The sequence below is a fragment of the Oncorhynchus keta genome, chromosome 11 (assembly GCF_023373465.1).
Source record: "Oncorhynchus keta strain PuntledgeMale-10-30-2019 chromosome 11, Oket_V2, whole genome shotgun sequence".
Lineage (NCBI taxonomy): Eukaryota > Metazoa > Chordata > Actinopteri > Salmoniformes > Salmonidae > Oncorhynchus > Oncorhynchus keta.
Window position 1 is genome coordinate 41,711,658 of NC_068431.1, and position 26,361 is coordinate 41,738,018.

The 26,361-nt window shown below is 42.8% G+C and overlaps 1 protein-coding gene across 3 annotated transcripts; it reads right to left on the reverse strand.

Annotated features, from left to right (window-relative positions):
- Positions 1 to 267: 267 nt before the first annotated feature.
- LOC118390276 (A-kinase anchor protein 1, mitochondrial-like) lies at positions 268 to 26,361 on the reverse strand. Of its 3 annotated transcripts, XM_052457218.1 has the most exons (12): positions 26,029 to 26,361; positions 19,419 to 20,883; positions 18,733 to 18,917; positions 4,559 to 4,685; positions 4,316 to 4,440; positions 3,989 to 4,214; positions 3,250 to 3,297; positions 2,622 to 2,772; positions 1,431 to 1,498; positions 1,235 to 1,305; positions 1,065 to 1,127; positions 268 to 950 (listed from the first exon to the last, which is right to left on the reverse strand). In XM_052457218.1, the coding sequence occupies exons 2-12, from the start codon at positions 20,851 to 20,853 to the stop codon at positions 888 to 890; spliced, it is 2,562 nt and encodes an 853-aa protein (XP_052313178.1). In that variant the 5' UTR covers positions 20,854 to 20,883; positions 26,029 to 26,361; the 3' UTR covers positions 268 to 887. The 3 variants fall into 3 exon arrangements, with proteins under 3 accessions (XP_052313178.1, XP_035636566.1, XP_052313179.1); XM_035780673.2 differs by lacking the exon at positions 3,250 to 3,297 and having other exon boundaries at positions 4,037 to 4,214; positions 26,029 to 26,350; XM_052457219.1 differs by lacking the exons at positions 268 to 950; positions 1,065 to 1,127; positions 1,235 to 1,305; ... (1 more) ...; positions 2,622 to 2,772; positions 3,250 to 3,297 and adding an exon at positions 3,430 to 3,527 and having other exon boundaries at positions 26,029 to 26,356.

Genomic DNA, 26,361 nt, shown 5'->3' on the forward strand with positions numbered 1-26,361 from the left:
AAGAATGGCCCACCAGCCAAAAGACCCCGAGCTACCGTCACACAACTGTGAGAAGCAATGGAGTCAACATGGGTCAGCATCCCTGTGGAATGTTAGTCCATGCCCCAACGAATTGATGATGTTCTGAGGGCAAAAAGGGGTGCAACTTGATATTAGGAAAGTAAGTGTTCCTAATGTTTAGTACACTGTGCATATTTAGTTTGGACATCGAGCTCAATATACAAAAGGTTCCTGAATTTGTGTATCATCTAACAAACTCACAAGATGTACACAAGATGCATTCATTTAATGAGATGTGATTGAAGTCAATTACAGACTGTAGCTTCATTATACTGTACATCTCACAACATAAGTCTGGCTATGGTCAAAGTGGACACCTCAGAAAGGACAGTTCATCTTTATTTTGTTTCTTAATAGGATTGTATCCATTGAAAACAAAACAGTATTTAGATGAATCGTGAATAATATTGGTCAAAAATCATGTAAGCATAATTAACAAACATTTATATAAGGGTGGGGGGCTGTAAATAAAACTTCACCAAATAAATACATCAGAAAGTGTACATGGTGATAAAGAAACAACAAGCATGAACAGTGGAGTTGAGAAGGAAGACATTGTTGTGCCCCAACAGGGCAACAGTCCAGAGGATGGGACTGAGGGGATGGAACGATGAAAGGCAAGACAGGGGCCATGTTTGAATACTTCAGAGATCCAATTTTTCTTCCTACTTTCCTTGAAGTAATCACAGATCTAAATTTGGTAGATTGGTGAGGGTAATAGGGCTGGTAACCTTACTCACACATATCCAATCCCTTATAGAGCTGTGCTCAAAAAGGGAGGATACATTTGAAAACTATCCAAACAGGGCCAGGATTTGTCTTCACAGTCAGAGGCAGTCTACCCAGCTACACAGTCCGTTATCCACCAGAGCACGGTTCACAGACACCAACTGGAAGACCAAGAGTGTAACATTAGCAACATGAACCCATTAGAATACTTTTATAAATGAAGAGGTTTCACATAAACAGTGGACGCTTTCAAAAAATATAAAAGTATTGCATACCTCTTCTCCTTCAGTTTTCCATATCTGTACCAAGGGAATGCCACTGGTGTGACAGCTTGTGACCTGGGGAGTGTGCAGATACAGGGTAAGAACAGAGACCACCTTTCCTTATTGTCATTGTGCTGACTGTACACCAGCAGGAGGAGACATATCCATGTACTTTTCTCTACCTGTGCAAGTAGTGGCAATCCTAGTGTCATTTCCTCCAGTGCAGATTTGGCAGCAACAGAGAACCCTTCTCCTAGTAGATAGGGAAGAGATGTCACAGTGATATGAGAGCATGAACTTTAATGGAAGTTTAAATACAGAGTTTAAACTGTTGACAACATTTTGAAATTCTGTTTCATAAATACAGCTGAAACATACCTGGAAGGGGTGCAATATGTTCCAGGATCGCCTCAGATCCTTGGAAAGGCAAGGCAACAAAGTCTGATCTGTGGGAAGACCAACAGCAAAGTCAATCCCACGTTTCCATAGGAAAAAATGTGCAGATCAAAATGTGAGCTTTACCGGGCATAACAAATATCATATTAAAAATCTTGGGGCTCCCAAGTGGTGCAGCGGTCTAAGGCACTGCATCTCAATGGCAGAGACGTCCCTGCAGACACCCTGGTTCGAATCCAGGCCATCACAACCAGTAGTGATTGGGAGTTCCATAGGGCAGCGCACAATTGACCCAGCGTCGTCCGGTGTAGGCCGCCATTGTAAATAAGAATTTGTTCTTAACGGACTTGCCTAGTTGACGTGTAAGGTAATGCTTTCTTTAGGACGACCCACTGCCGATTCATTGACACCATATGGAAATGACTACATTAATTATGCGGAATGAACGTTGGCTCCTTGGAAAATGCATGTCTTTGTCCATTTGGTTTGTAAATATTCTCTGTTTCAGTGTCAATCTATTTACCCACTTATCTGTGCCTCCATCATTGGTACAGTAGCTAGTTTGCTTAAATTATTAGCAGTTTAAGCAATCTACACGATGAGGCAATGAAAGTCATTTTACTTCCTCTAAATCAGCGTTTTCCAACCCCAGTCCTCGAGGACCCCCAACAGCACAATTGTATTTTGTAGTACCAGACAAACTCAACTGATTCAACTAATTGAGGGCTGGATGATTACTTGACAAGTTGTGCACTGTTGGGGGTACTGGAGGACTGGAGTTGGGAAATGCTGATCTAAATACTCCTCTTTGGTGGACAACTCTGTGTCAGTCACAAACTTACAGGTGAGGGAAACTTTGCTGGCCAGCACCAGTTGGTACATTGAAACCTTGCTTGCGAGAGTGTGCTCTCAAAACCGACCGGCAGAGTAGAGAGCGATGATGCGATTGAAAGAACCTGAACCAACCTCCATGAACAGCCAATGTGATTTATAGAGGATATTGATTTTTTCAATATAATATTTTCTGCTGGACATGTTTTTAATTTGGTCAGATTGTATGCATAAAATTAAATCATCCAAAAGAAGGTTTTACCAGGTAATGGAAACACTGGTAAATTCCAACATCAACTTCTATTCCAGTTACATTTAGACTCCCCACAGTTAGTGTGTCACCTGATCTGGCGGAGGGTGTCGATCTTCACCAGGACATAGCCTCCGTAGTCCACATAGCAGAGCTCCACCTCCTTGGTTTCTTCATAGTAACCCATCACCTGGGCTCTCCACCAGGCGCCCTCAGGCATCTGGGCAGCACAGATCACTCCCACTGTGTGTGTGTGTGTGTGTGTGTGTGTGTGTGTGTGTGTGTGTGTGTGTGTGTGTGTGTGAGAGAAAAACATTTTAGATAGGAAATGACACTACAGAAAGATACTATCATCTGAGGGTAAGGAGTCCCAAGGCCCTGGCTGTGCATGCCTACCTTCCACTGAGGCCGGCAGGGGAGGGCACCCTGGCTGTGCATGCCTACCTTCCACTGGGGCCGGCACCCTGGCTGCGCATGCCTACCTTCCACTGGGACCGGCACCCTGGCTGCGCATGCCTACCTTCCACTGGGGCCGGCACCCTGGCTGCGCATGCCTACCTTCCACTGGGGCCGGCACCCTGGCTGTGCATGCCTACCTTCCACTGGGGCCGGCACCCTGGCTGTGCATGCCTACCTTCCACTGGGGCCGGCACCCTGGCTGTGCATGCCTACCTTCTACTGGGGCCGGCAGGGGAGGGCACCCTGGCTGTGCATGCCTACCTTCTACTGGGGCCGGCAGGGGAGGGCACCCTGGCTGTGCATGCCTACCTTCTACTGGGGCTGGCAGGGGAGGGCACCCTGGCTGTGCATGCCTACCTTCTACTGGGGCTGGCAGGGGAGGGCACCCTGGCTGTGCATGCCTACCTTCTACTGGGGCTGGCAGGGGAGGGCACCCTGGCTGTGCATGCCTACCTTCTACTGGGGCCGGCACCCTGGCTGTGCATGCCTACCTTCCACTGGGGCCGGCAGGGGAGGGCACCCTGGCTGTGCATGCCTACCTTCTACTGGGGCTGGCAGGGGAGGGCACCCTGGCTGTGCATGCCTACCTTCTACTGGGGCTGGCAGGGGAGGGCACCCTGGCTGTGCATGCCTACCTTCTACTGGGGCCGGCACCCTGGCTGTGCATGCCTACCTTCTACTGGGGCTGGCAGGGGAGGGCACCCTGGCTGTGCATGCCTACCTTCTACTGGGGCTGGCAGGGGAGGGCACCCTGGCTGTGCATGCCTACCTTCTACTGGGGCCGGCACCCTGGCTGTGCATGCCTACTGGGGCTGGCAGGGGAGGCACCCTGGCTGTGCATGGGCACCCTGGCTGTGCATGCCTACCTTCTACTGGGGCTGGCAGGGGAGGGCACCCTGGCTGTGCATGCCTACCTTCTACTGGGGCTGGCAGGGGAGGGCACCCTGGCTGTGCATGCCTACCTTCTACTGGGGCCGGCACCCTGGCTGTGCATGCCTACCTTCTACTGGGGCCGGCAGGGGAGGGCACCCTGGCTGTGCATGCCTACCTTCTACTGGGGCCGGCAGGGGAGGGCACCCTGGGTGAGAATAACACAAGCTCATCTGTTGGTCCAGGCTGCGGAGAGCATAGAAGGTTGGGTGTGTGTGCTGCTGGAGGAACACATAGTTCCCAGAGGCTACTTGGATCACGGTTACCTCAACTGTCACCCTATGGGGAAGCAGCAGCTGAGAGAGAGAGAGAGAGAGAGAGAGAGAGAGAGAGGCTTTTAGTCAACGCACTACCCACCGTTCCACACTACTTCAGCCAACCAAAAGATACTACTTACCCAGGATGTGATGGGGAGAGAGGGCAGTCTGGCCACTGGAGGATGGACATAACAGCTGGTCACATCCAGATCTTTGAACTTCTTTCTGATCAGCTCCAGAGCACAATCCACCTGCTCCTTTGACCCTGGAGGAAACAGAGGGACAAGCTGAGTAAGCCACAAGGGGCAATGCAGCTACCAAAGCCTAGGTGCCTGACTACAAGTGATGTCCTGTTGTGGAGAGCCAGCGTCTCGTGCACTCACCCTCTATATGGCAGATCTGGAACTCCTGGGTGTAAGGCAGGGTGGCGATGAAGATGTTTGCTCCGGATGTCTCCTTCAGGTAGCTCACATATCGCCCCTGCTTCCCAATCAATCTCCCAACAAGATGCTGTCGGACAGTGAAACAGAATTCAAAGAGAGATAATCATGCATAAGTTCCTATACCATACTAGAAGGTGTATGTGTGTGTTTTTCTCTGAGTGGCATATAGGCTGTCCATGTCACCCGTCGCATGGCTTGCTCTGATAACGTGCTCAGATGTAACCAATTCCACCGAGCACCTCTGAGTAATTGGAAGGAGCGGTCTGTGTGTGCATTATATATATGCCACATATCAGAGTCAGGCAGCATGTCCTTGAGTGAGAACATGAGGACAGTATGGCATCAGGAGGCAGCAGGATTCCCATTACACACTACCAGACCACAGCCCCAACCACCGTTCCCCATAGCACTACTAATCAGACAGCTGTACCCAGCTCAGTGTCACCGAAGTGCCTGGTCTCAGAGACTATTTACTGCAGCACACTACTCTACCAAATTTGGGTTACAGCTAAATGGCTCACACTACAAATAGGCAGGGCAAAACTGAGTCGGTGACTTCTGGTATTTCAAAATATATAAAAATACAGTTGGAAATTAATATTGAAAGTTACATTTACATAGTTTATTCCTAAAACTTCCTGTGGACCACACATTTGGATAAATAACTCATGTCAAAACACAGCTTTAAGGTGTCCAAATCAATAACCAATGCGCAGAAACAGTTTGTGATATTGGAAACCTAAAATGTAACATCTACACATGCAACAATAGTAAATCAGTCCATTTTATTTATTTTCTAAAGCACAAGCACTAACCACTTGTTTTGACAAATGTCTAAAAGACATTCAGATTGATTAGTGATCAGTGTACACCCTGTTGAAACAATCACCGGACCCCAACAACAAGAAAAAAAAAAAAAACGGGAGATATCTTTTTACCTCACTGGTTAGATGACAATGATAAAAATCCAGAATGTTGGATTTTGATACGGGGGTCCCCAAAACGCAACACTTTCGTAAATGACTTCTATCGATATCACATTGAAATCAAGAGTGACAAAAATATATTTAAAAAGATACAGGTTGCACATCCTGTTAATAAAATAAATAAAAACACAGAATCTAGGAATAATTTGTATATCACTGGTAAAGGACAACTTTTAGAAGACAGCCAGCTACATTTGGAAGTGTTGCATTTTGATCAAATCAAAGTTTATTGGTGTGTACACAGGTTTGCAGATGTTATTGCAGGTGCAGCGAAATGCTTGTGTTTTTAGCTCCAACAGTGCAGTAATACCTAGCAAAATAAATACACAATTCAGAATTTTTTTTTAAATATCATAACCAGCAATGTCATAAATATATTGTTATAATGGTGTGTAAAAAACAGTATATGAATAGAAAAGGTGTACAGCAGTCGTTATATAGGATGAGCCTTGACTAGAATAAGTATAAAGTGGGGGGAAAAAAAACAAAAACATTGAAGTGCATACACATTATTAGTGACTAATATTCAATGACTATGTACAGTGCTTTCAGAAAGTATTCATACCCCTTGACTTATTCCACATTTTGTTGTGTTACAGCCCAAACCAAAAATATTCTCACCCATCTACACACACACACACACACAATACCCCATAATATCAAAGTGAAAACATGTTCAGCATTTCTGCTAATTTATGGAAAATTAAATACAAAAACACCTAATTTACATAAGTATCTTTTTCAGTCAGTTGTTTTATCTGGAGTATTTCTCCTGTCTTATCTGGTGTCCTGTGTGAATTTAAGTATGCTCTCTCTAATTCTCTCTCTCGGAGGACCTGAGCCCTAGGACCATGCCTCAGGACTACCTGGCATGATGACTCCTTGTTGTCCCGAGTCCACCTGGTCGTGCTGCTGCTCCAGTTTCAACTGTTCTGCCTGCGGCTATGGAATCCTGACCTGTTCACCGGACGTGCTACCTGTCCCAGACCTGCTGTTTTCAACTCTAGAGACAGCAGGAGTGGTAGAGATGCTCTTAATGATGGGCTATGAAAAGCCAACTGACATGTACTCCTCAGGTGCTGACTTGCTACACCCTCGACAACTACTGTGATTATTATTATTTGACCATGCGGGTCATTTATGAACAATTGAACATCTCGGCCATGTTCTGTTATAATCTCCACCCAACACAGCCAGAAAAGGACTGGCCACCGCTCATAGCCCGATTCCTCTCTAGGTTTTTGGCATTTCTAGGGAGTTTTTCCAAGCCACCTGCATTGCATGCGGTTTGCGGTTGTAGGCTGGGTTTCTGTACAGCACTTTGAGATATCAGCTGATTTACAAAGGGCTATATAAATACATTTGATTGGTGAGGCTGTGGAGGGATTCCAATTGTGGTTTTAAAAGAAAACATGAATCATCTGCGTACAATGACACCTTTGTTTTTAAGCCATGAATTTCTAATATTATTGTTGGATCTAATTTTAACAGCTAACATTTCGAATGTAATAATAATAGATATGCCGATAGTGGACAACCTTGTTTTACTGCGACAGTTTAAATACTTTGTAGAATAATCTTTGGCATCGAATACAGCTGTGAGTCTTTCTGAGTAAGTCTAAGAGCTTTCCACATCTACAATGTGCAACATTTGCCCATTATTCTTTTCAAATTCTTCAAGCGCTGTTTAAAAAAACAATTGGTTGTTGATCATTGCTAGACAACCATTTTCAGGTCTTGCCATAGGTTTAATCAAGTAAAGGGGTTTAGCTGGTCTGGGAGCGAGGCGTCTGTATGCAACGTGGCTGGCTTTCCCTTTATAAGACGTGATTATCTGGAGTCCCTGCCATATACAGTATGACTCGTGTCTGAGCAATTGAAATGTGACTCCACTTTCTCCCTGTACTGTCGTTTTGTCTCGGATTGTCTTAAGGAGGACCTAGCTGATCGGTTTGTAAATGTTCATGTTCCAAGTCACCTTGACATAGTTAAATGCGGTGGTTTGTGCTTTCAGTTTTGCACAAATGTTGCAATCTATCCACAGGTTTTGGTTTGGATAAATTCGTCAGTGGGAACATCCTAAGCACTTCACAGATTCAGTGCATTTGTCGATACTATTCTGAGGCGTCCTGGAACATTTCCCAGGCCACATGATCAAAAATCACAGATTCTGATTGGTCAGGCCAATGTTGAACAGTCCTGACCACGGTAGCTTCCGGTTTAACTTTATGCCTATAGATGTGGAGGAGCAGAATGGAGGCGTGATTTGCCGAAGGGAGGGCCTTGTTTCTGTCCAGGAAGGGAAAGTAGCAATGAGCCAGGGTCCATGTTGCACGTATAGCACAGGAGATGTGCGGACAGAATTTCGGTAGTGTTTTCCTCAGACTTCCCCAGCTACAATAAATGTGGCCTGGTGATATGCAGATTCCAGTTTGCACAGTTCCTTGAGAGCAGTCGTGTCAGCTTGGGGTGGCCGGGAATATGACCGAAGAAAAGGATCATCTCGGGAGGCAATAATGTCGGCATTTGATGGTGAGGTATTCCAGATTGGGAGAACAAAAGAACTTGAGTTCCTGTACGTTACCACAATCACACCATGAATGTTAGTAATGAAACAAACTCCTCCGCCTCTCTTACTCTGCCCAGAGTCCTTTCTGTCCATGAGATGGACGGATAACTCTGCTGGCTGAATGGACAGGGCAATAGATCCGGAGAGTGCCATGATTCCATAAAACAGTATGTTAGTGCTTAATGTCTCTCTGGAAGGAGACCCTGAGCTCATCTACTTTATTGTCCAGGGACTAAACTTTACATTTACATTTTAAGTCATTTAGCACTTTAGCGAGTAATATACTCGGAAGCAGTGGATGGTATGAAAGACGCAAGTCTGACTAAGGCCCCAATCTTTCAACCTCTGAAGTGGGTCGCCAGCATACATTTTTTTTTATTTTTTTATTATTGACTATTAAATAAAATCTACTTGTAGTGAAGCCACTCAATATTTACATTACATTCAGTGATCTAACTCCCATCCAAAGTGACCCACAGGAGCTAGCCGGGTCAAGTGTCCCACCCAAGGGCACGTCGACAGATCTCCCACCAAGTCAAAAAGGTCAACCCAAACCAACGACCTACCAGCCTCCAGCCCAAGCTCCCAGACAACCAGGCAATCAACTGCCCCCACAATTCAGACTTCTGCCTCCCATGCACATACCAACAAAATTTACAAAAGAGAAAAACAAAAATCCAAACCAAAAGATAACAAAAAAGCCAACTGTATACATTTGCATGTACGCACATGTGAGTTCAAATGCAGTTTTGATCCACACACACACACACACAGGATCCAGATTCACAAAACACTTACTCAAAACATAAAGCTTAAGAAAAAAAATAGGTTCATAAGATAGTTTGTAAGTGCAATTCCTCAACAATATCTTAATATTGAATGATTTTCTTATGAATTTGCTTAATATGTTTGTTGTTAGGCAACCAGTTTTGTTGGCCATATAAGCAATCATGTAACCATATTTTGTACTGAGAATACTGTTGGGTTTGGGTTTAAAAGAACCAATACTGAAACTTACAGATAAAGTTTGAGTGAATTAAACATGTTCAATTGCTTTCATGAGCTTATTCTCTCACTGCCCTGAGTTTAAGACAATGATTTAGTCATCTTGGAATTAACAACATTTCCAATAACCATTTCCAATAATATAATTTCTTCTCAACTTCTTGCTTAAGGAGAAACCTAAGAAATAACAACTTTGCCTAACTTTCTTCTTAAGGCTACAGTTCACTGCCATTTTTTTGTTAAGACATTTAAGGTTTTGTGAATCCCTACCTCTCGCTGCCACCCGCCTCCTCCATTTTGGGGTAATGCTGTAATCAATTAGTTGTAATATATTGGATTGAGCAGACCTTACGATAACTCCATGAAAAAGACAACTACCATTACAATTTAAAAACAAACATATTTTCCATAGATACAAGTCTTTTACCAACCAGTACATGCAACCATAATTTGTTCTATAGTTTTTGGGGGATGGAATTGAAAGCAACTCTGCAGTATTTTTTTTGAAAAAGAGATAAATAAAATATTTAAATCGAAAATGAGACATGACAAAAAGGCTATTTTTAACCTCTTCAACCTATGGGGGCGCTATGTCATTATTGGATAAAAATACGTGCCCGTTTTAAGCGCAATATTTTGTCGCGAAAAGATGCTCGACTATGCATGGAATTGACAGCCTTGGAAAGACAAAACTGACGTTTCCAAAACTGCAAAGATATTATCTGTGAGTGCCCCAGAACTAATGCTACAGGCGAAACCAAGATGAAGTTTCATACAGGAAATGCCCCAGATTCTGAAGGCGCTGTGTTCCAATGTCTCCTTATATGGCTGTTAATGCGCCAGGAATGAGACTGCCCCTTGTGTCGTTTCTCCAAGGTGTCTGCAGCATTGTGACGTGTTTGTAGGCATATCATTGGAAGATTGACCATAAGAGACTACATTTACCTGGTGTCCCGCCCGGTGTCCTGTGTCGAAATTATTGCGTAATCTGTAGGTCCATGCGCGTTCCATTTCTTCAGAAGAGAAAGTCAACTGCCACGAAGGAATTTATCGTCGATAGATATGTGAAAAACACCTTGAGGATTGATTCTAAACATCGGTTTGCCATGTTTCTGTCGATATTATGGAGTTAATTTGGAAAAGAGTTCGCGTTTTAATGACTTAATTTTCGTTTTTTCTTTTACCCAAACGTGATGAAGAAAACGGACCGATTTGTCAACACAAATAATATTTTTTGTAAAAACGGAACATTTGCTATCTAACTGAAAGTCTCCTAATTGAAAACATCTGAAGTTCTTCAAAGGTAAATAATTTTATTTGAATCCTTTTCTGGTTTTTGCGGAAATGTTACCTGCTGAATGCTAACGCTAAATGCTACGCTAGCAATCAATACTGTTACACAAATGCTTGTTTTGCAATGGTTGAGAAGCATATTTTGAAAATCTGAGATGACAGTGTTGTTAACAAAAGGCTAAGCTTGAGAGCAAATAGATTAATTTCATTTCATTTGCGATTTTCATGAATAGTTAACGTTGTGTTATGGTAATGAGCTTGAGGCTGTAGTCACGATACCGGATCCGGGATGGCTCGACGCAACCATGGATGAGCTTTTCTTAGTAATCTACTTGAGCCATTTGTGACCCGATTCAAGAAACTAGGCGTATGTCGCAAGTCACGACTTCAAAAATGTATTATCAAAATGTGCTTCTTTTGGCAGAAATGCATTCTAACAACTTTGATGCGCCTTAATATCAAACTTGTAGGACACCTGTAAAAATGGGAAAAAAGAAGGTTAAATTACGAGCCTAGTTGGTTTAGCCAAAGAAAAAGTGGAATTCGGGTATGATAGCTAAGGAGAAAACACAAGTCTGGATTACATCACAAACTAAGGCAACGATGCATGGCATCAGACCGAGACGCGTCAAACCATTATGTATATGGGTAAGATTCAGATATTACACGTTTCTAATTTTGACAGAAAGTAGTTTCATTTCAAGTGTACTGTTAGCTAGCTAACGTTAGTTGGCTGGGTCTCTAGCTAAATGTTGTGTATGATCTTATTCTTAATTTCTCAGACACTAGCTGTAGCCATATAACCTTGTTGGTTAGCTACCTGCTGATTCATGCAGGGTAGTAACGTCATGAGTTGTGATTATGGTCCATTATTTAGTTAGAGATATGTCTTAACAAAAATACCACTAATTTTGACAAAGCATTTATGTCAAGTTAAAGTGTACTGTTAGCTAACTAACTAAAGTTATGTCATGCATTGGGATTCATCGTTTACCTAGCTAGCTACATTTCTTAACAAAAGACTCATCTTCGCGTGCAAGAGCGCAGAATAACTGATGCATTTTTTAATGTTTAACACCCGTTGAATGTCAGTAAACGTTGGCAACAAAGCGTAATTCAATTGTTGCTAGCAGCACAGTTAGTCACCAATGCGCTAGATAACATGAAAAAAAGCCTAACCAGCTCTGCTAGGGAGAGTAAAATGGTCAGAGTGGGATATTTTCTTATTATGTGTCTGGAATTAGCTAGCCAATGCTTGACTGTAGTTGAGAGGTCAGAGCTTTCGAACTGTACTTATTGGCCAGAGGATTCAGTGTGCGCTCTGAATGCAAAACCAGAGAGCCATAGGGAGAGTAATGTTCAATGAGCTGTTCCCTCTCTCTGATGTCTGGAAGTAGCTGGCAAGATAGTACAGAATGGTTGGACCAAACCTTAAAGAAATGGGACTAAGGCTTAAGAGGGTGTGACCAATACTGAATGGTGTAAACACAGAAGGACTCTCCAAAAGTTGTACCAAAACATTGAAAAGAGTTCTTAAAAGAGAGTTTAAAAGTTGATCAACATTCAAAGCAGAATTACTTTCCAAATCTTTTCCACAAATGCAGTGTATGATTATATCATTTTCTAGCTCCGAGTCTACTTTTATCTTATGTAAAAATGTTGCTACATAAGATCAAATCTAGGTGGTGAGTCACATTGTTAAATTAAAATATTTGTGAAGCTTTTAGAGGTTTAGTGCTTTAAATATTTCTACCCACCCAGTTCATATTCATTATATAGATGGGCACAAAATAATTTACTCACATGATTTAAAATAAATAAAATAAAAATTAAGAGTACATAGCAACATACATAGGTAGTAAACGGAGATATGACTAAGGAGTTACAGGTATTTACCTCTCCATGGCAGGATCCTGTCTATTTTACTAGTTTTCTATTCAAATTCATTGGAGGGCTTATTTATATATTTAGGGATATGAATCCCAAGTATGTTTCCTTCACCATCAGCCCATTGTATAGGTAAAGTTCAGGGTAAATGTGAAAGTTGGTACACTTATCATAATTAGTTTAGTCCAGAGGCCAAAAAGTTTAGATCTTCAATAAGACATTGCAGGGATCTAGCATCCAGACTTAATATAGCACTTGAGTCACTGGCATACATGGACACCTTTGTTTTTAAGCCTTGGATTTCTAATCCTTTGTTGTTATTTGATCTGATATTAAGAGCTAGCATTTCGAGCTCCATAACGAATAGATATGGTGACAGCGAACACCCTTGTTTAACTGTCGGAGTTAATCTAGCCACCGTGTCAGATTTCAAAAAGGCTTTACTGTGAAAGCAAACCATACAAATAACGATCAGCAGACAAAACATCACATACAGTTACTAGCCAAGTAAATTAGTCACGAAAGTCAGAAATAGGAATAAAATTACCTTTGAAGATCTTTTGGCAATACTAAAGGCCACGACAAACAATAGTCGTTTTGTTCGATATAATCCATTTTTAATAGCCTAACATGAAATATTTTGTAAGCGGCTTGTATCGTAAATTCAGTGTCCTTTGGACGTAACATTCGATGTAATTACTCACTCTAAACATGTTTGGTTTTATTGCAATCCTCCATTTGTTAGTAACACAGCCATACTTCATGTTTTTTTTCCCAGGACATATTGACCGAAAGGAACTGATTTGAACACACCAAACTATGACCTCATAGCGCACCAATGATATGACCAGTTCTTCGTTGACTGACTGTATTTCGGACCAACGAACACTGATCGTCTTGAAATCTAGCTTGGTGATAGCCAATGAGCTGAGGTAAACGGTAATAGGTAATGGTTCTATCCGGGAAGACTAGCCTTTGTGGGAAACTCGAGCGTAAACACAGCCATTCACCATTGAAAATTCTACCAGAAGCAGCCACGCTGGTTACGCACAGCATTTTTGTTTTGAGAGCATTTTCAGAGAAGAATTATGGTGACTAAATCTGTAAAATCAAAGACAGTCAAAATATACAGATCTACACGATATTATTGAAGAAATAGGGATAGTGAATTACTCCAAGATAATATTATTGAAGAAATTGATAGGGATAGTGGCAGTGAATTACTCCAAGATGATTCAGACAGGGAGAATACTTTTGACTCAAAATCTGAAGAGATGTTCTTGTATGGAGAAGAGTCAGTGTTGGATTGGTGAGTAACGTTGTTTGAAATTAATATCAAATATTATTCATTCGAGTTGTTTGAGATGTTTTATTTTGCCATACATAAAAATAATCAGTAATGAAATGTGTAAAGTACACATTGCTCTACATTGTGGGTGTGTGCATGTCTGTATATATTTTTTTTACATTTTATTTGATCTAAAAATGGAATCGCTCCTCACCATAGTGATTGTTTCCCTACTCTATATATAATCTGTGTCTGTGTCTTTATTTCACAGTCCCAGCAATTCTGCTTGTGAGCCCATACTGCCAAGGTGCCCATCCCCCACTGAAGCTGGTCCATCCAGCCGGACCCCTGCGGTCCCTGGCACCACACCTACACCCGCCCGGCCATCCAGAGGTGTGAAGTCTGTGACAAAGAAGCAGAGGAAGGGAAGTGTGGAACCTGCTGGCAGAGAGGAGGAGGATGTGGCGCCTCCACCTCCAATATTCAGACCAAAAAGGCCACCAGGATCTCAGCTGGACATGACCGTAAGTTGTTTTTCACCTCGGCAGTTGTTGATTCTCTGGTGTTGAACACAAATAAGTACGGAGCTAAAAAGCAGGCAGGCAAGAAAGAGACATGGAAGCCCATTTCAGATCTTTTTTGTTACCTTTCTATGGTCATTTACATGGGTCTTGTAAAGCTAAAAACCCTGAAGGACGACTGGAAAACTGCAACCCTCTATCAACTGCATTTCCCCACCACACACGTCATGCAAAAGGTTTCTGACAATCTCACGGGCGCTTCATATCAGTGACCCAAAAATGGATGAGGACAACGAGAAGAAGCGGAGGTACGGCAAGGTTTGATAAGCTCTGCAAAATTAAACCTCTAACACAATATCGTTGAGGCCTGCAATACTTATTTTCAGCCCACCCAGAACCTTTCCATAGATGAGAGAATGGTAGCCTCAAAAGGCCAGAATTGGCCAAAAACAGTACATGCGCAACAAACCAACTAAATGGGGTTTTGGCCGATTATGCGTGTGCATACACGTGCAATTATTATTATCATTTTGTCATCTATGAGGGGAAGAGCAGTTGTGTGACCGGTAAGGGCATTAACTATGACTCCGTTATGGATTTTCAGCTGCTAAGGAAGGGCTACAAACTGTGTGGATAACCTGTAAACAAGCCCTACCTTGTTCATAGACCTGAGGAAGCTGAAGATGTGGTCCTGTGGCACCATACGGACCAACAGAGTGGGATTTCCAAAAGCCAGGGTGAATGACATGCCTAAGCGGGCTGAGCAGGGTAGCATGAGATGGATTCACGAGGATGGCCTGCTCTTTGTGAAGTGGATGGATACCAGGGAGGTGGTCATGTGCTCCAGTATCCACAAGTCCTTCAGTGGTGATACTGGGGCATGGACCACCAAAAATGTCCCCATTCCAGCTGCTGTGAAGGACTACAACGAGAGCATGGGAGGTGTGGACCTGTCAGATGCGCTGGTAGGCTACTATAATGTTTTCCACAAGACCATGAAATGGTACAAGACATTGTTTTATCATTTCATTGAGATGGTGAATGCCTTCATGCTCCAGAAGGAAATGGCTAAGAGCTGTGGACAAGCCCCCCATCGCACAGCTAGCCTTCAGGGAGCTGCTCATCCAGGCGCTTGCTAGCTACAGCAAGACCACTGTAACATGTAACACCTTCTGTCCCCTCTACCTCTGTCCCTTCTGCTCCAACCAGTGGTGTTCACATGCCAAAATTCACCATTGCAGGCAGGAATGTGCCTCAGGGCAAAACGGGCTCAGTAGGGAGGCTTCGTTGTGCTCTTTGCCACAAGAAATCCCCTGTCACCGACACCACCTGTTCAGTGACTCTGCTTCACACCAGAAAGAGACTGCTATGGCATCAGCAGCACAATATTAATGTGAAGACTGAGGGTCTTCACATTATTGTACATTGAAAGTGTAAATAGGTACTCTTGTTATTTTGAAATATTCATTTTTTCCCCCATTAATTTTTTTTTTCTTTTTAAATTGTTCAACTATATATATTTTTGGGGGGGTATGTTAGAATAAATGTTTTGTATGTAGTTATTCGCAATGTACCAATTCGGGCACATTTTGGGAAATTTGTGAGCGACACCTGGGTGACTGCACTCATTCCTGAAGGAACCAGTCTGAAACTTTGGTCAAATACCGTTGCCCACTTATGTTCTTATTTGAAATGATCCCCAGCATCACATCTGAATGTTTGGCTGTTCTTGTTCATTTCAAAGATGCAACAACAGTAAACGTCTGATTATTTCCTTGTATTTTCTTCTACCAGATCTATTGTGTTATTCTCCTACATTCAATTCACATTCCCAAACTTCAGAGTGTTTCCTTTCAAATGATACCGAGAATATGCATATCCTTGCTTCTGGGCCTGAGCTACAGGCAGTTAGATTAGGGTATGTTTTCAGGCAGAAATTGAGAAAACCTGTTAAGGCCCTCCAGTTTTTAAGCTCTGAGAAATAGCCTCTATTTATTATTTTACAGCTGGGGTTGCTATACATCATTTCTACCCATTGAATAAGAGACAACCTGAAATTGAAAAAAAATCCAGGCATTTATATATAAAATCCAGCCTTACTTTATTAAAGGCCTTTTCAAAATCTGCTATGAATACCAGGCCTGGCTTCTTAGATGTTTCATGTTGTTCTATTAGTTGTCGTATATTATCTCCAATGTATCGTCCATGTAAAAAATCTGGACAAACTTTTGTTATATCACGCATATCATTACATGTTGAAAACAATACAACTGGGGCAATTTTTTGGGGTTAAATGTGCCGTTTAAACATACATTATACAAAAGCCACTGGGAAACTTGGAATAACCTATATAGTGCATCCGGAAAATATTCAGGACCCTTGACTTTTTCCACATTGTTACAGCCTTGATTAAATACCAAGAAAATCCTACATCTACAAACAATAGCTCATAATGACAAAGCAAAAACAGATTAAGAAATGTTTACAAATTTAAAATAAACATTATTCAGTATTCAGACCCTTTGCTATAAGAACCAAAATGGAGTTCATGTGCATCCTGTTTCCATTGATCATCCTTGAGATGTTTCTACAACTTGATTGGAATCCACCTGTAGTACATTCAATTGATTGGACATGATTTGGAAAGACCCACACCTGTCTATATAAAAAAGGTCCCACAGTTGACAGTGTATGTCAGAGCAAAAACCCAGCCATGAGGTCGTAGGAACACTCCGTAGAGCTTCGAGACAGGATCGTCGAGGCACAGGAAGGGTACCAAAACATTTCTGCCGCATTGAAGGTCCCCAAGAACACAGTGGCGTCCAGCATTCTTAAGTGGAAGAAGTTTGGAACCACCAAGACTCTTCCTCGAGCTGGCCGCCCGGCCAAATCAATCAGGGAAGAAGGGCCTTGGTCAGGGAGGTATAATAATAATGATCTGTTTTAAGCAATTGATCGTGTGATCATGTTGACTAAACTTTTATACCAACATCCCCAATCAGAGGTAAAAAGGGTGCAATTCCCCCAATTTGATGTGGTCAAAAACAGCAGCTTGTGTAATGTAGTAACACATACTGTGCACATCATGGAAAGTAGCGTAATATAAATGTATTAGATATAGAAAAAATAAATCTTAAATTAGGTTTAGTAAGATTTTTGTAGTACATATTTTTTATAAACACACTTCACATGACCAAAAGTATGTGGACACCTGCTTGTTGTACATATCATTCCAAAATCATAAGCATTAATATGGAGCTGGTCCCCCCTTTGCTTCGATCACAGCCGCCACTTTTCTGGGAAGGCTTTCCACTAGATGCTGGAACACTGCGTCGGGGACTTGCTTCCAGTCAGCCACGTTCATTAGTGAGGTCGGGCACGGATATTGGGCGATTAGGCAATTCATCCCAAATGTGTTCAATGGAGTTGAGGTCAGGGCTCTGTGCAGGCCGGTCAAGTTCTTCCACACTTATCAACAAACCATCTCTGTATGGACCTCGCTTTGTACATGGGGGCATTGTGATGCTGAAACACGACATGGCCTTCCACAAAGTTGGAAGCACAGAATCGTCTAGAATGTCATATGTTGTAGCAAGAAGATTTCCCTTCACTGGAAAGAAGTTGCCTAGCCCGAACCATTAAAAATAGCCCCAGACCATTATTCCTCCTCCACCAAATTTGACAGTTGGCACTATGCATTTGGACAGGTAGTGTTCTCCTGGCATCCGCAAAACCTAGATTAGTCTGTTGGACTGCCGGACAGTGAAGAGTGATTCAACACTCCAGAGAACATGTTTCCACTGCTCCAGAGTCCAATGGCGGCGAAAGCTCGCCACTCCAGCCGACTCTTGACATTGCACATGGTGATCTTAGGCTTGTGTGCGTGAGGATGCTCGGCAATGGAAACCCATTTCATGAAGCTCCCGACGAACAGTTAGTGCCGACGTCGCTTCCAGAGGCAGTTTGGAACTCTGTAGGGACAGATTTTTTTATTTATTTTTTTACACGCTACGCGCTTCAGCACTCAGCAGTCCCGTTCTGTGAGCTTGTGTAGCCTACCACATTTCCACTTCACAATAACAGCACTTAAAGTTGACCAGGGCAGATCTTTTATAAACTGACTTGTTGGAAAGGTGGCATCCTATGCCATGTTGAAAGTCCCTGAGCTCTTCGGTAAGGCCATTCTACTGCCAATGTTTGTCAATGGAGATTACATGGCGGTGTGCCCGATTTTATACACCTATCAGCAACAAGTGGCTGAAATAGCCGAATCCACAAACTTGAAATGGTGTCCACATGCTTTTGTGTGTATATATGTATATACATACATACATACATACATACATAACTAGTTAAACTACGTAGAGATTTTTTTTAAATGTTCCTAAGCACAATTTAAACTAGGTGCTCAAGACAATATAGCGTCCAACATTTGAAGTCCCTACTACAAGCCCAAAAATTACCGACATTAGAGAACCTAACATTGCAATCAGTAGCCAGACAAAAATATATTATCAGTAATGTGGTGAAGTGATGAGAGGGTTAGACAGGGGAGGTAGACTCACCTTTGGCACCTCTATGTCCCAAACAGTCGGTGGCTGGCTGCTGTTGTAACTCTGGATGTATTTTTCAATTTGCTGATCGCTGTTCAGCAGTTGACTTAACGGACTTGGACTGTTGATATGCTGGTTGTCCCTGGCTTCGTGTTCAACGTAACGGTCTACAGAGTCCATGCTGGTCACACCAGAGCCTGGGGCAGTACGGATCAGTCACTAAAAACAGTCACTTGTGTCGTGTACACAATGTAACCTCGCAAACACAGCAGCACACAAAACACCCACATACAACAGTAACATGGGAGAAAGAGAAAATATTCTGGCATGGCGAGAGTTCTTACCTGAAAATACTGCGCCAAGAAGGCAATACAAAAAGTTAAATTAGCATGCAGGGGAATGTTCCCTCATCAGCAACTGTAAAAACGGTCTACGGTATGGTGTCTAGCTAGTACTGAGACTAAACCAGGTTCACATTCTATATGGGAACTCTAGCAGCTGCAGGCTAGAGTATTACAAAATAAAGATATTTCTTCACTGCAGTAAAATCAGTCCTGAACTCATAAGGTAGAGCTAAAACAAGACACCAGCCACTGGTCTGTGACAGCAACACTAAGAAATAAAGGGGACAGGTCAGCTTGAACAGAAAGACACTGATATATTGTGAGAAATTGAAAATCTGCTATGAAGCGACTCACCTGGAACAGCCACCTCTGTCCTGTGACCGTTAGGGAGGGCCATGCTGGTGGCTCCCAGTCCTTCAGCAGGTCCCCTGGGTGGTTGCAGGCTCACACTGGGGCTCGAGTCCTCGCCACTGGAGCTCTCCTCGGTATGACCTGAGCTGGAGCCAGAATCACCTACTGCAGAATCTTCTTCTGCTTGCTCTGCCTGCTCAGTCCTACTGCTGCAGTCATGTTTCACATCCTCATAGACTATAGGAGATGAACATATGTTCTCCCTGCCAGTTGTTGAACACTGATCGTCCTGCAATAGACCAGGCATCTCTCTCCCAGTCTCACTGTTAACCATTGAGATGATATCTTGGGATGTGAAGGGGTCCCTGTTACAGAGAGGCCCAACATTATGTTCTAGTTGGGTCCTTTCTTTCAGGACTTGACTCACTGCTACTGAGACCACGTCAGTAATCAGACTTGACGCCAGCTGGTTAATTTCCTCTGTGTTACTCCTGCTAAGTTCACACTCCTCAGACTGGTCTTTCTTCTGAGGTGATATCAGAAAGCCCAATGGCTGCCTTGAGGGGGACACCTGACTGGTAAGGAGGTTGATGGGGGAAGCCAGACAGGTGTCATCCTGTAGACTTGACTCACAGGTTGGTTCTTCCACAGCAGGCAGGATAGATAGGTTGTCTTTGGAGAGGAGGCAGTTCTCAGCCAGATCGGTTTGAGGCTTCATCTCTGCAAAACAAAATGTAATCTTGTCTTCTCCAACCTCTCCCTCTGGGTCCAGCCTAACCTCCCCTGGGTCTAGTCGAACCTCCTCTGCAGCCTCTTTGTTGAAAGTTCTGTTTGTAGTGTCCTCCAGCGTCTCAGAGAGCGGCGGTGCATGTGGCTTTAGGCCTGCACTCTCACCAGGGTTAGGATTATAGCCTAGTTCAAAGATAGAAGAAACTTGTTCATCAGAGGATGGCTGGTGTTTATTTTGTAATGCTATATCCTTTTCAGGTCCCCCCTGGGCTTGGCTCTTAGGTGCAGTCTCTGGGAGTACTTGAGCTGAAGACTCAGTTCTCTCCGTAACGGGCTTCACATTAGTAGTATCGAGGCCTCTACTCAGACACTCTGCAGCCACAAACCTTTCCTCCGGTTGTGATTGGCAGAGTGGGATGTTAACCAGCTCTGCTACCGCTTGTGTGTTTGTACAATCAACACGCTCCTGTTCCACTAACGACCTCTTCCTCACTGCGTGCCTGTCCCGATCTGTCCCAGTGGAGTGGCCGTTCTCCACAACACCAATACCTCCGTCTCTGGTGGAGGAGGACAGGTGCGCCTGGTCTGTGGTCGTCTTATCCTTGTCAGTGGGTTGTTCTTTCTTCCGAGAGGTGTACCACCACAGGCCTAGGAAAGCCAACACTCCTGACAGGGAGAGGACCAGAACGGATTGAAGCCTCAGCACCATCACCTAATCTCCTGCTGCTAACAGCAACACCTGAGAAGAGAGACATACACAAGTTAACACCATAAAAACGAATCACAACACACCCAGTCTCTTTACTTCTAGCTGGGCTAGAAAGGTGTGAAGCACTGATGATAAAAATACCATTGAGGGGATGGCTAAGGGGGCATGGCCACACTATTCTAGTTTAGCGAGAAAAACCCCTCAGTCTCCACCACGCCACCCCTCTGAGCAGCAATCCCATTAGCAGCCAGGCCATAGTGAAAGCATCTGATTGCAGCGAACAAAGCACACCTGTCACGTTACCTTCTGCAGAAGTTAACTTTGGGAAGCTGGGTCTGGGGCTAAGGGGCCAGGCCCTGATAGGACAATGGTAATGCACCACTGTCTAGAGTGGTGCATTACCAATATAACCTCACTCATTATTACCTACTGTGGGGGGGGAGAATCAACTTATTCGTCATTATCTGTTGTTTAACCAATAGGCTAAATATCAGTAATTATGTTGCCCAATAGTTTTTTGCCACAGAACAGAAGATTATACAGTGTAGCAAGCTAGAAGTATTGTTTACAGTTTGGCCAGACCCTGACCAGCTGTCCTACATGCAGGTTGACCCGTAACCTTTTGGTAGAGAATTATAAAAAGAGGTGAGCATGAAAGGCATGCCATTCGTTCACAGATCCAGTCAGTCCAATGAAACACAATGGGCTATATTGCAGTTCCACTTAAGCCTGTGACCTTCAGGTTTTGGCATACGGACAAGTTGGCTTACGCTTCTCGCCAGGCATGCCAGCCCTACCGTGACATATGCAAAGTCTCAGAGGGCCGTTGTGTGACTTGACTTTGACCCTCATGGAAGAAGTGCCAGGCAGGGTGTGCTGTGGAAAATACTCATCTTCTCTCCAATGTAAATAGCCCACCCATTTTCACCTACCTCATCCCCATACTGTTTTTATTTATTTACTTTTCTGCTCTTTTGCACACCAATATCTCTACCTGTACATGATCATCTGATCATTTATCACTCCAGTGTTAATCTGCAATATTGTAACTATTCGCCTACCTCCTCATGCCTTTTGCACACATTGTATATAGACTCCCCCTTTTTTTTCCTATTGTGTTATTGACTTGTTAATTGTTTACTCCATGTGTAACTGTGTTGTCTGTTCACACTGCTATGCTTTATCTTGGCCAGGTCGCAGTTGCAAATGAGAACTTGTTCTCAACTAGCGTACCTGGTTAAATAAAAAGGTGAAATAAAAAAATATATATATATTTTTAATCTTCAAGGAGGAAAGCTCTTATTTCCTATAGTTCGTTTCAAGTTCCCACAGAACAAAGGAATAATAACCATTAATAGCATCATCAACATCTGAGCCACGCAAATGTATGGTTCTGAAAACGAATGCCTATAGGCTACAGCAGTTCATTTATGAACATGATCTTTGAGACAGGAGAAGAGGTGTAGCCTAAATGTTTGACAAACAAGCAGGTTCATGTGACAGACCTGTCTTAGTATTCCTCAGAGGATTTCCAAAACTATGCTCAATATCTAATTCCATTTGCAGGGCATCCTCTCCACAACCAACAGGAAAGGGGAGTGACAGGCCTAACGTCCCATGCTCAGCAATATCTACCCTCAACAACTAGCCCTCTGACTGCAGATAGAACCTCTATAATCCCTAGCTCTCTATCTGCAAAAAGATGGAGATAATTGGCTTTAAAGGGAAACTTCAGGATTTTGGCAATGATTCCCTTTACTTCCCCAGAGTTAGCATGCTAGCAGATACCCAATGACTTCCAGTCAGTGCGCTAACGCTAGTTAGATGTAGTTTCACGAGTCAATGCTAACTTCCTTCATACTGGATACAGATATAAAAAATGGTATCCACAAGTACATCAGACTAAAAAAGTAGGGAAAGTAGATAAAGGGCCTCATTGCCAAAAAAAAGTATCCCTTTAAAGTTCAGAACTCTCAATGGTTTTACTTCTTGACGCTACCCATCCCTTAAGCGGGATAATTGTCATCAGCAACCACTGAATAGCATAGTGCCTCAGTCAAATAATATTACAAAAAATATTCATATTCACGAAATCACAACTGCAATATTGCAAAACACAGCTTAGCCTTTTGTTAATCCACCTGTAGTCTCAGATTTTGAAATTATGCTTTACAGCGAACACAATCCAAGCGTTTGTGTAAGTTTATCGATCGCATGACAAAACATTCAGTACACTTAGCATCAGGTAGCTTGGTCACGAAAATCAAAAAAAGCAATCAAATTAATCGTTTACCTTTGATCTTCAGATGTTTTCACTCACGAGACTCCCAGTTACACAACAATTGTTCCTTTTGTTCCATAAAGATTATTTTAAAATCCAAAATACCTCTGTTTGGCGCATTATGTTCAGATATCACAACAACGCAGACAAATTCCAAATAATATCCGTAATGTCCACAGAAACATGTCAAAAGTTTTTTTATAATCAATCCTCAGGTTGTTTTTAAAATATATAATATATCAACTGCAAATGTCTTTCACAGTAGGAGAGGGAAAAGCAATACCTATCCAAACTGTTGTGAGCCAAACTCATGTAACCACTTGACGCGATGTTATCGTTCTGGCTCATTTTTCTAAATAAAAGGCTGAAACTGTGTCTGAAGACTGTTGACACCTTGAGGAAGCGATAGGAAAATGAATCTGGTTTACATCCCTTTAAATGGAGCAATGGGAGGCTATGGAACATGGAGTTCCCAAATAGAAGCCACTTTCTGGTTTGATTTTTCTCAGGGTTTCGCCTGCAATATCCGTTCTGTTATACTCACAGACAATATTTTGACAGTTTTGGAAACTTTAGAGTTTTCTTTCCTAATCTGTCAATTATATGCATATTTTAGCATCTGGTCATTAGAAATAGGCCATTTACTTTGGGAACGTTATTTTTCCAAACAAAAATAGTGCCCCCTAGCTTCAAGAGGTTAATGTGTCAGCAATCTTTCATCTTGTATTCTTTTGAACTGAACATGAATCAGGGTATTTAAAGTACTGTGTCAGGTAGAGAATATTGAACAGAACAAAGCTATGTCAAAAACAAAAATTGACAACAAAACAATACAGATAGAACCTTAGGACTAAGTGCTTAATTTCCCCTCTGCTGCGCAGCATGACCACAGCACAGTCAATAATAATCCGACTGTGGTCTTTGCTAAAGTATGTTTGTTTATATTAAATTGTAGGCTAATCTTATGAATCGATAACATTGGTTGAATCCTTGTAAGGAATAATCAATTATTAACGTGCGCCCAGAATGTTGCTGTTCAATTTTGATAATGAATGTAACAGTAAACTGAAGGTGGTGTCAGAAAAGACGAGACAGTACATGGCATAGGAAAATAGCAATGGTACACATGGAATCAGTTTCTATTTAATGCCTAACTAATTATCCTAACAGGATTGAGGGCCCTCTAGCTATTTGCATTAGGTCAAAAAGTCAAGTCAGCAAGCATGGACCGACTGAAATAACTAGCTTTAAAAACATTTGCTAGTCAGACCATTACTACTGATGGCTGATAGCCGTTGGCAGAGTAAAGCATAGCACAGAATTTCCAGCTATACTTCCTGAATTCCCAACTTGAAAGACAACAAAGTTGGGTCAGGTGGTTATTAAATAAAATAATTGTTTTGTTCCATGAAGTAAGCCAACAATGTGTATGTCACCATCTTGTCTACTTCAAATCTTCTCATTTGTCAAGACAGGCGAGTGTTGTTAAACGCACCACTTGATTTCTAGATGGCGCTCATGACATGCAGCACTTTGGTGTGGACATCCACCCGTCTCAATCAATGAGACAAACCATCTGCATAGAAGGTTAGAAGACATGCGTGGTCTTCCAAGTCAGGAATTGAGGAAGTGTCGCCAAGTAAAGGCTGGTCGAAAATGTACTGTGCCATGCTTTATAGTACCTAAGGGCAGTTAGATGGGCCGCTGGGAGTAGTGCGGCAAAACTCAAGCAGTTTCGCAAGCAGCACGGTTCGTGGTGCTCGCTCCCGTGAGGCTCCAAAAGAGGAAATTAGCTGAAGTCTTGAGCGGCTACCGCGTGACTTCGTGAGAAGTATCAGTAGCTTTATGAGGCCTAATTCTGGCACATATCACCCCCTATAGAGCATGGTTGACCAATGAGCAATCAATGTTTTAATGACAACATTCAAGTTGAGCTGACAACCAGGACCGCAGGAAGGCGAATTTTCTCGCAATTCAGTTGCCATTTACCACAGCCTTTGGGAACAGCGCCTTTGGGAACAGGAATCAGCTGCTGTTAGCCAACTGGAACAGTATTACTTTTTTTATTTTACCTTTTCTAACTAGGCAAGTCAGTTAAGAACAAATTATTATTTTCAATGACGGCCTTCGGAACAGTGGGTTAACTGCCTTGTTCAGCGGCAGAACTACACTTTTACCCTGTCAGCTCAGGGATTCGAGCTTGCAACCTTTCGGTTACAAGTCCAACGCTCTAACTACTAGGCTACCTGCCGCCCCAAATGGTCTGACTAGCCAATGTTTTAAAAACTAAGACAACCTGTGGTCCGAGTTTATGATGAGGCTGATAAAAACTAAACATGACTGATTGGCACTCAAACTGGTGTACACAAGCAGCCCAATTCAAATATGTTTTTCCACTAATTGACCAAATCACATTAGGTTTTCACATCAGATCTGCTTGGTCAACAGAATATCAGAATTGGGCTGCCTGTGTAAACGCAACCATATTGCACTGACAGCTATCAGCATCACTTTCTTTCCCCCAAAAGACACTGACATTTCATCCTTCGTTTGCACGGCCGAAATATAACCATCACCAAATGTTAGCCTCTGCAGTTGTCATTCTGACCGGCTAATGTGTTAAATGGGAATCAAGTGCGTTGGACAACTCGCTAGTTAGTTAGCTAGAGTGTTACTAATTAATAGAGCGCTAACCTTAGCTAGCTCCCACTTTAATTACCGCAGTTAAAGTAAGTTTGCGATCATCTTTGCTTGCAATTATCGAACGTTTCCTCTGGTTTCTCCCCATTGACATGCAATGCATTTGGCACTGGTGCAAGAAGAGGTTGATAGTTAGCCAAACAAACTGTACACCAGTTTGAGTGCTAACATTTGGTAGCTAGATATCTACTCACCACGTTTTCAATATCCCGCTTAGCTATATAACAGCACACCAGTCAATTTCTCCAGCTACCTCTTGGACATCTCCACCTGTTTCTTTCAGCACACAGTTACTTTTAGAAGTCCAGCAGCTTTGCTCCAAATACTGCAGCCAATCAACCCTCGCGATAGTATTGCGCAGGGAGGGAGACTGCATGGTTTCATAGGTTGTCACCCCCACAACCAGTCAAGATTGGGTAAAGCCTACCGTAAAAATGTATGAAAACAAACAAAGAATCATGAATTTAAGGTAAGGGTTAGGTATAAGATTAGCAGTATGGTTAAGGATAGGTTTAAAATCACAATTT

Bases quoted from the DNA above. Each gene is read 5' to 3' on its own strand.
- LOC118390276 (XM_052457218.1), bottom strand. From the start codon at position 20,853: ATGGTGCTGAGGCTTCAATCCGTTCTGGTCCTCTCCCTGTCAGGAGTG. The intron at 4,441-4,558 runs GTGAGTGCACGA...TGTTTCCTCCAG, and splicing joins CCAGATCTGCCATATAGAGG to GGTCAAAGGAGCAGGTGGAT. The intron at 1,128-1,234 runs GTAGAGAAAAGT...CACACTCCCCAG, and splicing joins GATTGCCACTACTTGCACAG to GTCACAAGCTGTCACACCAG.